Source organism: Gopherus evgoodei, chromosome 1 (assembly GCF_007399415.2).
Source record: "Gopherus evgoodei ecotype Sinaloan lineage chromosome 1, rGopEvg1_v1.p, whole genome shotgun sequence".
NCBI classification, from domain to species: Eukaryota; Metazoa; Chordata; order Testudines; family Testudinidae; genus Gopherus; species Gopherus evgoodei.
The window spans coordinates 64,291,593-64,307,379 of record NC_044322.1 but is presented as its reverse complement, the minus strand read 5'-3'; the positions used below and the strand labels follow the sequence as shown (position 1 = coordinate 64,307,379).

General features: G+C 44.7%; 1 protein-coding gene across 7 annotated transcripts in view; it reads right to left on the bottom strand.

The window, feature by feature from the left end:
• PCDH17 (protocadherin 17) overlaps positions 1-15,787 on the bottom strand; it is a 112,733-nt gene that overhangs the window by 28,660 nt on the left and 68,286 nt on the right. For 4 of the 7 annotated variants that reach the window (XM_030566105.1, XM_030566125.1, XM_030566117.1 and 1 more), the window contains exon 4: positions 3,702-3,785. The exons of the other annotated variants lie outside the window; for them this stretch is intronic. In XM_030566105.1, the coding sequence (XP_030421965.1) occupies positions 3,702-3,785 (84 nt within the window). The remainder of the gene's footprint in view (positions 1-3,701; positions 3,786-15,787) is intronic. 7 annotated transcript variants of the gene reach the window in all.

Genomic DNA, 15,787 nt, shown 5'->3' with positions numbered 1-15,787 from the left:
ATTTGGTTGGAAGGAGTCCAAACTGGTATTTTGCTGAAAAGATTTTAATTTGTACTTGAATACTTAGGCTGGGAGGGTATTCCCAGTGTCTATAGCTGAAAGACCCTGTACCTATTCCATTTTTTAAATTTACAAAGATAATTTTTACTGTTTTTTTCTTTCTTTAATTAAAAGCTTTTCTTGTTTAAGAACCTGATTGTTTTTTATTCTGGTGAGACCCCAGGGGACTGGGTCTGGATCCACCAGGGAATTGGTGGGGAGAAAGGAGGGAAGGGGGGGAGAGAAAGGTTAATTTTCTCTCTGTGTCAGGATTACTTTCTCTCTCAGGGAGAGTCTAGGAGGGGGAGAGAGGAGGAGGGGGGAAGATGAATTTTCCTCTCTGTTTTAAGATTCAAGGAGTTTGAATCACAGTGATCTTCCAGGATAACCCAGGGAGGGGAAGCCTGGGAGAGGCAACGGTGAGGGAAAGGGTTTACTTTCCTTGTGTTAAGATCCAGAGGGTCTGGGTCTTGGGGGTCCCCGGGCAAGGTTTTGGGGGGACCAGAGTGTACCAGGCACTGGAATTCCTGGTTGGTAGCAGCGCAACAAGTACTAAGCTGGTAATTGAGCTTAGAGGAATTCATGCTGGTACCCCATCTTTTGGATGCTAAGGTTCAGAGTGGGGGTTTATACCATGACAGTGAGGTACCCTGCCTCCAGCCCCATAGGGACAATCCCGTCTTATGTGTCCTGTTCGATCACAGGCATAGCAAGCCCTTGCCATGGGCCTCCTGGCCCTGGCCCTCCGCAGCCCACGCTTTCCACGGTCCCTGTTAAACTCCCACCCAAGGAGTGTCTGCAGGGCCCGCTGCTCCCTCACCAGCTGGTCGACTTGCTCTTGGAGGGCCCACAGCATCTCCCACAGTCCCTGCTGGGTCCCCCAAAGTCCTTCTAGTTCTTGTGTCCCCTTCTGCCGGGCGGCTGCCCCTGGGGCCCACTCAGGGATGACACCTGGAGCCTCTGCATAGTATACCCCAGTGTACCGAGGATCCATCATCCACTGTATCACTCCCTTCAGTATTCGGGCAATAGTCCCGCTGTCCTTACTCTAGCCCCTTGTGTCAGGGGTGGACCGCTTCTGTCCACATTCTCCACCACTTGTAAGGGTGTGGACCTGCTGCCTTTGCCTACCCCTGGACTGCCCTCTGCAACCCCCAGTACCTACCTATTTGCCTTTTCCTAGGCCGCAGCCTGGGGCTTTCCAGGCTGGAGCTCCTCAGCTATTCTGCCTTTCCCCAGCCCTGCTTCATTCAGGTACCCTGTCTCTAGCTCCTTGCAGCCAGGCCTATCTCCCTCTACAAACAGAGAGAGACTCTCAAGCTCCTGGCTCTCAGCCTCTTATATAGGGCCAGCTGAGGCCTGATTGGGGCGTGGCCCAGCTGTGGCTACTTCCCCAGTCAGCCTAGAAGCATTTTCCCTTGCCACAGCCCTCTCCGAGGTCTGTCTTTAAACCCTGCGGGACAGGAGCGGGTGACTACCCCGCTACACTAACAAAGACCGGTGACTGTGGGGCTTGCTTCCGCTCCATGGTCCGATCACGCATCCGGGCGGAGTTCCTCTGGGCGGCATCCACTGGCTCCCTTGACGCCTTCGAGGAGCAGTGGGCGCTGTCCGGGGTTCTCTGCTCGGTGTCCCCGTTAGGTTCCCTCCTTCTGACCCTTTGACCTCACTCCTGTCCCTGTTCTTTTATTAGTTGTCCCCCGCACTCAGTGGGTTCTGTGGCCCTGTGGTTCCTCCCCTTAGGCTGGGGGAGGATCCTTTAGCAGTGGGCGGGCTTCGCCCGCCCACTTCCCAGACACCCAATAGGTACACTAACAAAGAATGTTTCATTTCCAATAAAAGCTAAACAACAATGCATTTCAGCACAACTTCCCCCCCATTTAGCTTTATCAAAAATACCCACCAGGTATTTTTCTTCATGTAGCTTTATCAATAATAAATAACTAAAGCAAATACTGCATGTTAAATTCTGTCATATAAAACTGGGAGTAAATCTACCTTGAGAAAATGATTGGGCTGAATTTTCAGAGGTACTGAGGAACTACAATTCTCTTAGACCCCCTCAGAGTTGCAGTTGCTCTGAACCTCTCAAGAACTGGCTCAATGGGAGTTTTGCATGGGTAAAGAGAGCAGGATTTGGCTTCTATTGTCCAGGGCATCTGCAAGCCTAGAAAAAATTATAGATGAGGAACATGGAAAACAACTACAAAAAAGAAGGTAGTTTCTACTAGCTATAAGCTGATAATGATGACAAATGCTGTTATTTGTTAAAAATCATTTACTTTGTTTTCTTTTTCATTCCACTGTTTTACAACCTATTTTCAAATTCAGAACAAAAATGATGTGATATGCTTTTGTTAGATGACATAGGTATAATAACAAAATGATATACTGATTTCTATAGAGGTAACCCTTTTAATTAATTACTAGAAACCCCCAAACCAGAAGAATATTCATCAAACATGGCAAAACCTGAACAGCTATTCTTTAGTTATGTTACTCCGCATGTGATCATCACTTCCACTCTTTTCTTCTTTAATAACAGAATTAATAAATCAAAAATATTTCTAACCACCATAACATGACATCAAGTGTGACAGTGAGTTTGTATATACATGTCAATCTCTTTCTCTCTCTCTCTCACACACACACAAAATGGAAGAATAATGTTTCAAGCCCAATAAGTTTGGGTCAGATGCAGAAATCTCCACAGACAGTGATTTGAGTGACTATCTTTCTTCTCTGAGCTGCAGGAGAAGCCTCGCCAGCTGATTTCTGTGTCTTGCAGTAAAGCAGATAATGACTAGATAAAGTATTTCATGTACTTTAGCAAAAACTGCCTTTTCAATAAATTTACACTAGGCAGTAATGAGCTATATTGTGTGGCGGTTAATCTGCTCTAAAAAATATAGGAAGAAATTCTTCAGCCCAGCTCTCAGGTGTTAAGTTCATACATCTTTTATGTTGACAGTTCAGCTCCAGGCTATAAAACAGAAGAACCTGTTCTACATCTACTTTTTAAAACAAGCGCAGAAAACCTAAACCCCCATCAATCTGCTGTCTTAGTTTTACGACTTATCTGTGGCAAAAATGAATCATAAGAAAGATTTGTCCTGATTCCACAGACAGATCCATCAACCTGCTGGTGCTTGTGAACCATACGATTCCTACAGAGATTGGTGGTAGTGGTAGACTTGAAGTATTAAATGTGTTAAAGTGTTGAACTACGGATATTCACATCTGATAAATTTCAGTGAAAGTCTGCAATAAGAGCATGCCAAGAAAACGTACACACACACACACAGAAAAAAATTCATTTCTCTCATACCTCTACAATCTCTGCATTGCATACAATCTTTTATAAAGCTCTGTCAAGACTAATGCAAATATAATGAGGCAAAGTGATTTAACTTTGAATATTAGTCAGATGAAATTTTGGTTCAACTCTTCTGGAATATAAAATGCATACAAATCTGCAGTCTTCCTCTTCATCATGTTACTTGTAAGCCCTTTAAGAAATAATACAGTCTAATCAAGTTCTAAGCCATAGCCTTAAAAAAAAAACAAAAAAACAAAACCAAACCAAACCTAAGAAGATTTATAATTACATGTAAAATTCTGATCACAAGAGAAGACAGCTAGCAGATGAAGTATTTGCTCACCTGGCAGAAGCAGATCAACAGACTGAAGTCTACTTGTGATGGTGTGTAGGGTGAGGATAGCAAAGGAAAGCAAAGTCGGGAATGCTTGAAAAATAAAATATTTTTAGTTAACAAGTAGAAAAATAAAATGTTGGGAAAAGGATCCGTTTCAATTCTGAATCCGTCTTCCCAAATGGTCTCTGCTTTTGTATAAAACAACCTTTTTGAATGACCATCTCTAAGAGTAGGGCAGCAGCATCACAGAAATGCATGAGGCCTCCAGTTAAGGACTAATGGCCAATCCTATGTAGGCCCTACTCAGGAAAAACTCTCATTGAAGTCAATGAGTAAATTATTCTATGTGCTAATGATAGTGGGACTGTCATAGTGGTGATGCAAATAGTTTCAGATAATACTGTGTTGGCTCTGTATGTGTCTTTCAGCACTCCATTTTGGCTATACCACGGCTCACTACTGACAGCAACTTCAAAGTAGTAATCTACTAATAGTCAAAGCCAGAAATTATCCGCTAATGAGAGGAAAAAAATGGGTCCCACTCTCTCAAGTAAAAGGTGGTTTATTGCCTTTGCTCTAATGTCTGAGGCGTTTGGGGGATGTCTGAAAGGTGACATTAAAAAAAAAAACAAAAAAACTTTGAGTACAGTTTAATGGCATTTATCCCACAAAGACTGGGAACAACTATCCAATCTATTGATTATTTAAATATTTGTACAGAAAGTAAAAACAATTAATTATATAAGCTAATAGAAAAAAAAAAGCTCATGCAAAGTAATTGCAGTTTTTTTGACCTGATATCAAATTCATTTAATCTACTTTATGAAATTGCTTGAGGAAACATTCAGCTGTTTTCTGAAAGACTGACTTGGGGATTACTGAAGCTGTATAATTGTTCAAATGATCAGACTTAAAAAGAAACACTTTGTTTTACATTAATCTTACTGAAATGGGCAATGAATTTGAGAAATAGATTGCTGTCTAAAAGTCTTGCCAAAAAAATGTCTAGCTGAGAGCAACTGTAGCTCCTTTCTAATTTTTTTTATTTTAAACAATCTCATTTTCTTACTTTCAATCTTTATTCAACATCTGTTGTTTCCCCCTCCTCTGTAACATAATTATGCAGAATTCCAGCGTAAAACAGGTTGAGTAGTTAATAACAGCCAGCTTAAACATTTTTTTTTTGCACTATTGCCTTGCAGATGTTTCTTTCGTTTTTTTCTTTGTTTCTTTTTTTTTTTTTTTTTGGCTTCATGTTTAGTTTGTGTCTGTTTCTGTCCTGCTCTTAAAGTGTGCTCTCACAACATATGGACGCACCTGAAAGTAAGTCTGGGATATGCACATGTTTATAAGGCTACTATTATGATATTCCGCACATCAAAGAGCAGAGTGAAAGGCATGTTATTTGTTTTGTTGAAGCAAAAGCAATTAATCTATGAGTCATCTTGTTACCATACTCAAATTGATACTCCAGTGAGTTTTCCAGAGCTTTTAAAGAGATTCTTTATGTAGGTCCACAGTCTTTCAGTATTCATAAATGTTCTCTTTTCTCCAAACAGGCTTATTTTTGCCTTCCTAAATTTGACATAAAACCACTATATATCTTAAAAGTAGTCATGCTTCTATGATAAATACTTCTCATTTTGTAATACTTCATTTCAGTAAGTAGCACTTGACATTCAACCTAAAAAAAAGGTGGAAAATGTTACACTGACAAATGTATGCTCTGTCTAAAAAGGCCCTCTGAAACACACAGCTCCTCCATGCAAACAGAATGCTATAACATGCTCCGTTTTCCATGAATTTTCAAAGAGATCATTTATTAGGATGAATAAGGGGTCCTAATTCCAATGCACAAGTGAAAAATATGTTGTGACAAGTACGAGCTAACGAAGAAAAACAACAAAATGGTCTAATTAATCTTCACTTTATCCATATTAGAATAAAAGGGTAAAAACAATGAAGGAGCGATTGAAGTCATATTCAAAAGAAGATACTAGATAGAAATAGTGGATCTCATCTTACATATGATGGATCACAAGTGAATAAAACGCAGCAGATTCTGGGAAAATGTGTGCTACAGCAATTCGATATTCCTATCTTCAGTTCTCAGTAAACATCTCAACTGAGATTATCCAGTGAATACTAAATTATTGTAAACAAGATGGATTTAAATCATTCTTAATAATTTAAAATGGAATATTTTATCCACAGGGTTATGAATTAATAGTTAATCAAGTTTGTGCTCTCAGGACTGAGAAAGGCTTTTTATGTTGTAATAGGTATGTGTGGACACCTTTGTGTATTCTCTCCATATTTCTTGGCAGGCTGTTATACAAAACGTTGATTTTAATCTTTTTTCCAGTTTGCTCTGCAGAGTGCAATTTTTATTCCTATGTTGAGTTCCACTGACAGTTCATGTTACAGTGGGAAGGGATACTATCCTTTATTAATAAAACAGAATATCATTTGCAGGCCCCTTTCTGTTTTTTTCACAAAAGATTGCCTTATAATTTTTAGTTTTAGTTTTTTAGTGCCGAAGACAAAACTTAATTTCCTATTATTCCTAGTTAGCATCTGCTCTTTAAAGAAGGTCATAAAATAGTGTGCAGCTCCTAACCTTCAGGCTTTCAGTAAAAGAGAAATCATGATATTTCAGTAGCAGAGTCAGATGTAGATGAATAAAAGAATGCTTTTGAACTAAATATGAACAGAAAATATTTCAGAAAGCTTAATATCTTTTCTTTGGGCAAAATTATATTTAGGAGATAGAGTTACAGATTATCAGATTATTCCCTCCTCCACTTTTTTTTTGGTTCTCCTGAAAGACGTCTTTTTTTTTCCCCAAGCAGAAGGTTAAAAATCATTTTTAAATGAAACACTTCAGATTTTAAATCTCTTTTTGTGACAATGCATTTGATTTTTTTTAAATAGCACCTAGTTCTAGAAGCTGCTCTAATAACGAAAGATGACGTGTAGTTTTTCTAAATGTGGCCTGTAAAGTTAGTCATAAATATGTGCATATTTAACATGAAATTTCTTTTGTAATGTAAAATTTTACTTTGGAAAAAAATACTATTTCTGTGCAGAGGTTCTTCTGCATATGCTTGAGATAAATCTCTTTACAGTTTTGCTTTTAATTTTTGTAGTTACAAAAAATCCTTTTGTTCCACACCATCCTCACCTGCTCTCAACAAAAGAATCAAAGCAGAAGAGGCAGTTTAGAAACGGAGAGAAAATGCCACAAAATGTTAAAAGAAACTAAAAGACAACACCCCACATCTGGCACATCCTCCAACTACCTGAGAAGACTGTGAAGGAAGACTAGTTTGTACTAACTGCCACATATCAGTGTATTGTTAGGTATTGTGCATTCATGTGTGCATAGAAAATTGGGAATTTTGAACTGATCCAGCCAGGTTGTAAGTTGCAGCAAGACTTTTGAACCTAACAGTGTGTAAAAAATGATAACAACATTTTCAATACTAATACAAGAAACTATTTTATATGAGATTGCTACAACTGTGATATTGTTTATAGGAAAATCTTTCTGCCACATTATTACAGTTTCCTTGGATGAAAAAGAAATGCATACTATACTGTAGCACTGCAAATTACACCCTGCTCACTTAGCTTCAAGCAACCTTTTCACCAAACCATACAAATATCTTAGGTTACACTGTTTCCTGGTGGGAATTATACAGAACTAAACAGATTTCTACAGGGAATTATGTTGTGATTTAATTTAATTTTGCATGACATTTAGCCTATAACCCACTATATTGATCTGAAAAAGATGCAGAATTATATTTTAAATTATTATTATTATTAGAATTATGATCAAAGAAAAGAAGAATGATATACAATAGCATTATGGACACATTATCTGCTGCACATTTGAGTACTCTGTAGAGCAGATTATATCATTTCTTAAAAAAAAAAGACATAAAAAGCCATATATATATAATCATCATTATCTTTTAATATGGCTACAAAAAAGGGGAAAAATAATTTCAACCTTTTCCTTTCAATGTTAAAATAAAATGGCACACTGACAGTACATGCTGGATTGTGATTAATCACCTTGTCTTCTCAGATTTTATATATGAATTCAGAGGACAGTTATTTCTGAATTAAAAAAGAAAATCTTACATATAAATTTAATCCAAGGATTTGTGGGTTTTTTTTCTTTCACCAAAAAATACAGACCTTTTAAGTGCCACTCATGTCTGCGCATTCCGGCCACATGCACTACAGTGCAACATCACCTTCTGAGTTCTACCAAGATATGATAGCTGTCAGACGAAAGTACCACACATTCTTTTGCAGGGAAAGAATTTGCTGGGTTTTTGAAAATGACATCACCAAGCTGATAAGCCTGAAATCAGACCTAGCAGCACTTGTGAGTATGTATGCACATTGCCAACCTGCCGATCTGTTCTATTTTGTGAGAAATTTAAGAAGACCTAAAACAGTGGTTTCCATCCTTTTTTGCTGAAGCCTCTATTTGTTGTGGATTAGTAGATGGCCACTCAATAGTCCCCTTACACTATTTCCTCCTGCCACAGATACCACTGACAGACCTCAGACAGAGACCAACACCCATAAGATCTTCACCAAGCATTCTCAAAAGTACGATACCCGCACAAGGAAACAAGAAAACAAATCAGCAGAGCCAGACGTGTGCCCAGAAGCCTCCTGCTGCAAGACAAGCCCAAGAAAGAAACCAACAGAACTCCACTGGCCATCACCTACAGTTCTCAGCTTAAACATCTTCAACGCATCATCAGTGATCTACAACCCATCCTGGACAATGATCCCTCGCTTTCACAGACCTTGGGAGGCAGACCAGTCCTCGCCCACAGACAACCCACTAACCATAAGCATATTCTCACCAGCAACTACACACCGCACCATAGTAACTCCAACTCAGGAATCAATCTGTGCAACAAACCTCGATGCCAACTCTGTCCACATATCTACACCAGCAACACCATCACAGGGCCTAACCAGATTACAACATCACCGGTTCATTCACCTGCACATCCACCAATGTTATATACGCCATCATGTGCCAGCAATGCCCCTCTGCTATGTATATTGGGCAAATTGGACAGTCCCTATCTAAAAGGATTAATGGACACAAGTCAGATATTAGGAATGGCAATATTAAAAAACTTGTAGGAGAACACTTCAATCTTCCTGGCCACACAACAGCAGATTTTAAGGTAGCCATCCTACAGCAAAAAAATTTTAGGACCAGACTTCAAAGAGAAACTGCTGAGCTTCAGTTCATTTGCAAATTTGACACCATCAGCTCAGGATTAAACAAAGACTGTGAATGGCTAGCCAACTACAAAAGCAGTTTCTCCTCCTTTGGTGTTCAAACCTCAACTGCTAGAAGAGGGCCTCATCCTCCCGGATTGAAGTAACCTCGTTATTTTCAGACCGATTCTTGCCTGCATATTTATACCTGCCTCTGGAAAAAGATGGTTACTGACCTCTGTAACTGTTGTTCTTTGAGATATGTTGCTCATATCCATTCTAATTAGGTGTGCGCGCGCTGCGTGCACATTCGTCAGAAGATTTTTACCCTAGCAACACTCAGTGGGTCGGCTGGGTCGCCCCCTGGAGTGGGGCTGTTATGGCACCGGATATATAACCCTGCCGACCCAACGGCCCCTCAGTTCCTTTTTGCCGGCTACTCCGACAAAGGGGAAGGAGGGCAGGTTTGGAATGGATATGAGCAATACATCTCAAAGAACAACAGTTACAAAGGTGAACCGTCTTTTCTTCTTCGAGTGCTTGCTCATATCAATTCCAATTAGGTGACTCCCAAGCCTTACCTAGGCAGTGGGGTCGGAGTGAGATGTCGCAGAATGTAAAACTGCTAAGCCAAATGCTGCATCATCTCTGGACTGTTGTACCAATGTGTAATGTGATGCACAGGTGTGAATCAATGACCAAGTAGCTGCCCGACATATCTCCTGGATGGGAGCATGGGCCAGGAAGGCGGCAGATGAAGCTTGAGCCCGAGTAGAATGGGCGGTGAGGTGGCTAGTCGGAACATGAGCCAAATCATAGCAGGCACGGATGCAAGATGTCACCCAAGATGAAATTTGCTGAGAGGAGACAAGCAGGCCCTTCATCCGGTCTGCCACCACTACAAAGAGCTGAGGCAACTTTCGAAAGGGCTTTGTTCTTTTGATATAAAAGGCGAGAGCCCTGCAGATGTCTAGGGAGTGCAGCTGTTGTTCCCGACGCGACGAGTGAGGCCTCGGGAAGAAGACCGGAAGGAAGATGTCTTGATTGACATGAAAGGTGGACACCATCTTAGGGAGGAAGGCGAGGTGTGGTCGCAGCTGTACCTTGTCCTTATGAAACACCGTATACGGGGGGTCCGCTGTCAGGGCCCGAAACTCAGATACTCGCCTTGCCGAAGTAATGGCGATGAGGAACGCTGTCTTCCAGGAGAGGTACAGCAGTGAGCAGGTGGCTAGCGGTTCAAAAGGAGCACCCATAAGCTTGGCTAGAACCAGATTGAGGTCCCACGTAAGGGTAGGGCGGGTACAAACGTTCCAAGCCCTTGAGGAACCTTGAAATCATGGGCTGAGAGAAGACTGATCGCCCGTTCTCCCCTGGGTGGAAGGTGGAGATGGCTGCCGGATGTACTTTTGTGGAAGAGACCACTAGGCCATGTTCTTTCAGGGACCAGAGGTAGTTCAGGATAGTAGGAACTGGTACTTGCGTGATGAAAGCATTACATTGAGCGCAGCAGCAGGAGAAACGCTTCCACTTGGCCAGACATGTCAACCTAGTGGAAGGCTTCCTACTGCCCAAGAGTACCTGTTGGACCAAGGCAGAGCAACGTAACAGGGACTGGCTTAACCACACATCAGTCATGCTGTGAGGTGAAGAGACTGTAGGTCTGGATGGTGAAGTCTGCCAAAGTCCTGAGTTATGAGATCCAACCAGAGTGGTAGGGGAACTAGGTTTGCCACTGAGAGGTCGAACAACATGGTGTACCACTGCTGCCTCGGCCATGCTGGAGCGATCATGATCAGTTGGGCCCTGTCCCTGCGGAGCTTGAGGAGGACCCTGTGGACCAGAGGGAACGGTGGAAAGGGGTACAGTAGACGGTTCCTCCACGATATCAGGAATGCATCTGAGAGGGAGCCCGGGGAGTGCCCCTGGAAGGAGCAGAACAGTTGGCATTTTCTGTTCTCGTGGGAGGCGAAGAGATCTATGTGGGGAAAACCCTACTTCCAGAAAACAGAATGGATAATGTCTGGACAAATCGACCACTCATGAGACAGAAAGGATCTGCTGAGGTGATCCGCCAGAGTGTTCTGAACTCCTGGGAGAGAGGACGCTACCAGATCGATTGAGTGGGCTATGCAGAAGTCCCAGAGCTGGATGGATTCCTGACAAAGGAGGGAGGAGTGTGCTCCGCCCTGCTTGTTTATGTAAAACATGGCCATTGTGTTGTCTGTGAACACTGAAACACAACGGCCTTGGAGATGCTCTCGAAACACCTGGCATGCTAGACGAATCGCCCTCAGCTCCCGCACATTGATGTGTAAGGTTAGTTCTTGAACTGATCAGAGGCCTTGAGTGCAGCGGCCCTTGAGGTGGGCACCCCAACCCAGAGATGACGTGTCCATGGTTAGGGCCATCGAAGGTTGCAGTAGGTGGAATGGCATCCCTGCACAGATTAGAGTGGGGCTAAGCCACCAGGTTAGGAGCCTAGAACATTTGGGGGAACAGTGAGTATCGAGTCCAGGCTATCCCGACCTGGCTGGTATACTGAGGCAAGCCAGGTTTGGAATGGACGGAGGCGTAGCCTGGTGTGTTTGGTCATGAAGGTGCAGGCGACCATGTGACCTACTAGGCTGAGACAAGTGCGAGCCGACGTTGTCGAGAAGCTTTGGAAGCCTTGAATAATTGTAGCCATCATTTGAAAACGAGGCTGCAGCAGGCAGGCTCTGGCCAGACTGGAGTCCAGAATTGCCCCAATGAAGTCTATTCTCTGCATGGGTATCAGAGCAGACTTCTCTATGTTGATCATCAGGCCTAGGCTCCTGAATAGGTCTCTGACGATGTACAGATGATTTCTCACTTGTGACTCGGAGGTCCCTCAAATGAGCCAATCATCGAGATACGGGTAGATGTGCATCCGACAACACCTGAGGGAGGCAGCGACTATGGCCATGCATTTTGTGAATACTCACGGAGCCGCAGAAAGGCCAGATGGAAGGACCGTGAACTGAAAATGTTGATGGATGACCACAAAACGGAAGTACCGTCTGTGTAGTGGATAAATTGCGATGTGGAAATATGCGTCCTTCATATTGAGGGGGGCATACCAGTCTCCGGGATCCAAAGACGGGATAATGGTCTCCAGGAATACCATGCGGAACTTCAACTTTATCATGAATTTGTTGAGTCCTCGCAGGTCTAGGATTGGTCGTAGACCTCCCTTTGCCTTCGGGATTAGGAAGTAGCGGGAATAAAACCCTTTGCTCCTTAGGTCTTTTGGTACCTCCTCTATGGCTCCAATGGTTAGGAGCGACTGGACCTCTTGTAAAAAAATTGCTCGTGAGAGGGGTCCTGAAGAGGGACGAGGAGGGAGGGTGGGAAGGTGGGGTTGAAACAAACTGAAGGTGGTATCCCAACTCCACCGTGCGCAGGACCCAACGATCTGAAGTTAGCTGGGACCACGCAGGGAGGAAATGGGAGAGGCAGTTGTAAAAGGGAGGGGAAGGATCCGGGAAAACAACTGGTGGGCCGTCCTCGGGCATCCCATCAAAAGTTTTGTTTGGTCCCCGCCGGTGGTTTAGGGGGGGCCTGATTTTGATCCCCCTGTGGGCCAGACTGCCTCCGTCGATTCCCTCGGCCACACTTTCTGCTGAAGTCCTCTTATGGCCTAGGCGGGGGGTAAGTATGGTGAGGCTGGGGTTGGAAGGTCCGGCGTTGGGTCACTGGTGTGCGCATCCCCAGCGAGCACATTATTACACGATTGTCCTTCAGACTTTGTAATCTGGGATCAGTCTTGTCTGAGAAGAGCCCCTGGCCTTCAAAGGGCAAGTCCTGAATGGTTTGTTGTAATTCAGGAGGAAGGCCTGATACCTGGAGCCAGGAGATACGCCTCATCGTCACTCCTGATGCCAGAGTCCTGGCAGCGGAGTCCGCTGCGTCCAGAGAGGCTTGGAGGGAGGTTCTCGCCACCTTCTTACTCTCTTCAAAGAGGACCGCAAATTCTTATCGGGACTCCTGGGGAAGAAGCTCCATAAACTTCCCCAAGGACGTCCATGTGTTATAGTTATACCTACTTAGGAGGGCTTGCTGGTTTGCCACCCTAATTGAAGGCCCCCAGCCGAATATATTTTGCGGCCTAGGAGGTCCATGCGCCTAGCCTCCTTCGACTTGAGAGCAGGAGCTTGCTGGCCATGATGCTCCCTCTCGTTTACTGATTGAACTACTAGGGAGCAAGGAGGTGGGTGTATGTAGAGATACTTGTACTCCTTGGAGAGAACCATGTATTTTTTCTCTACTCTCCTGGCTGTGGGGGGGGATCGAGGCTGGGGATTGCTAAGGGTTAATGTTCTTTTACCTGTAAAGGGTTAACAAAGGGAACCAAACACCTGACCAGAGGACCAATCAGGAAACAAGACTTTTTCAAATCTGGGTGGAGGGAAGTTTTGGGTGTGAGTTCTTTGTTCTTTGTCTTGGTTCAGTGACCCTCTCGGCTCTGAGAGTGATTTTTCTATCTCCAGGCTTTCTAATCTTCTGTTTCCAAGTTGTAAGTACAAGGATAGTAAGACAATAGGTTTATATTGTTTTTTCGTATTTACATGTGTGTAGTTGCTGGAATGTGTTAAATTGTATTATTTTTGGATAAGGCTGTTTATTCATTTTTTCTGTTAAGAAATTGACCCTGTATATTGTCACCTTGATACAGAGACCAATTTTATGCCTTTTTCTTTCTTTTCATATAAAGCTTTCTTTTTAAGACCTGTTTAAGTGTTTTTCACTGGTTAAGGCTAAGAAACGAAGGGAGGGGGAAAATCTCTTTGTGTTAGATTTACTAAGCCTGACTTTGCATACCCTCTGGGTGAGGGGGGAGAGAGATTAGATCTCTCGGTACTTGTGTTTCAAGGACTTGAAGCAGGGAATCTCCCAGAGTACCCAGGGCGGGGAAATCTGGGAGGAGGTAAAGAGGGTGGAATCCCTTTGTTTAAATTCACGGAGCTTGAATCTGTATATCTCTCCAGGAACCCAGGGAGGGAACACCTGGAGGGGAAGAGGGAGAAGGGAAGTGGGTTATTTCCCTTTGTGGTGAGACTCAGGGCATCTGAATCTTAGGGGTTCCCCAGGGAAGGTTTTGGGGAGACCAGAGTGAGCCAGACACTGGAATTTTTCTGGCTGGTGGCAGCGATATCAGATCCAAGCTGGCAATTAAGTTTGGAGGTTTCATGCTAGCTTCTCATGTTCTGAACTCTAAGGTTCAGATCTGAGTAGGACAGTTATGACAGAGATCGAGGCTGGGGATTGCCAAATAGTGTCTGCATTTGCCTGTATAGTGCGGATAAATGGCAGAGCCACTCTAGTAGGTGCATCTGCAGATAGGATGTCCACTACTGGGTCCTCTATTTCAGGGACCTCCTCCATCTGCAGATTCATATTTTGTGCCACTCGTCTCAAGAGGTCTTGATGGGCCCTTAGATCAATTGGGGGAGGGCCAGAGGAGGATGTTCCTGCCACAGTCTCGTCTGGTGAGGAGAAAGAGGAGAGGCCAGGGACAAGAGGGTCCTGTGGGGGCTCCTGTTCTTGAGGAGTGGCGTCAGACTCAGGTGGGACCTGGGTGTCTGCAGATGGTACCGAAACCTCATCCATACCCACGGGGGGGGCGGCTTATGGTTGCCTCTGGTGCCCGGTGTTCCGATGGGGCAGACCATGGTGCTACTAAGGGAGCACCGTGGGCTTGGTGGTACGCCCATGGTGTCCAGAAAGACCACTGATGGGGTCCTTGCTCATGGCCCTGGCTCTTAGGGAATACATGGCTGGGGACATCGGAGTCATGATCCTGTGAATAGGAAATGCTACCAGCCTGTGATGACACTGAGGTGTGTCTCGACAGCCAAAGGGGTGCTGATAGACCCTGAGAGGGAGCCACATCTCGGGATGGTCTTTCCCGGGATGGCACCGGGGAGCGGTACCGGGAACTGTAACGGTACCGCCAGCGAGATTGGGACCTGCAACCGTAGCGGTGCTAGGAGGTCGGCCAGGATCTCGAGTCCCTTTGTCTAGAGCGGCTGCGAGATGCGCAGTGCCGTGGACAGTGCCAGGAGTCGGATTGGTACCGGGAGTATCTGGCGGATTAGTACCGGGAGCGGGATCGCCGGGTTCGAGAGCGTCGGTGAGACCAAGATCTTAAACGACGTTTCTCTGCGGGTCCGACAGAGGGCAGCCTCACCAAGGCAGGTTTCCCAATGGATTGGATGACCCGCACCAGCGGTGCCGGGGGTTGAGGCCGTGCGGTCTCCATCATGGCTATCAGCTCTCTTGCTGTGGAGAAGGTCTCCGGTGTAGATGGGAGAGCATGCTCAACCACAGCATGAGCCGGGGAGCTTTCAGGCACCAGACTCAACGGCCCCTGCGGGACTGGAATCAACGGTGCCTCACTCGGCAGTGCCAGACTCGGTGGTGCCGCGGAAGATGATGGTGCCAGGCGATCCATCTTCGACGGGTGCTCCTTTTGCGGTGTGGATGGTGCAGAAGCAGCTGGAGCGCTGCGTTGCTTCCTGGGGCGCAGGGACAGGGAGCGGAGCCAAGCAGACGTCGGTGCCTGTTAGGTCCGATGCCATGGCTCCTTCGCAGTACTGGAGCAGTCCAGAGCCGAAGGAATGCTCCTCACCAATACAAGCTGTTGAGCGCTTGGTACCGATGTTGCAGGGCTAAGTGCTGCCTCCATGAGGAGCTGTTTCAGTCGAAAGTCCCGCTCCTTCTTCATCCTCGATTTAAATGACTTACAGATGCAGTACTTGTCAGGAAGGTGGGATTTCCCTAGGCACTTGAGGCAGGAGTTGTGG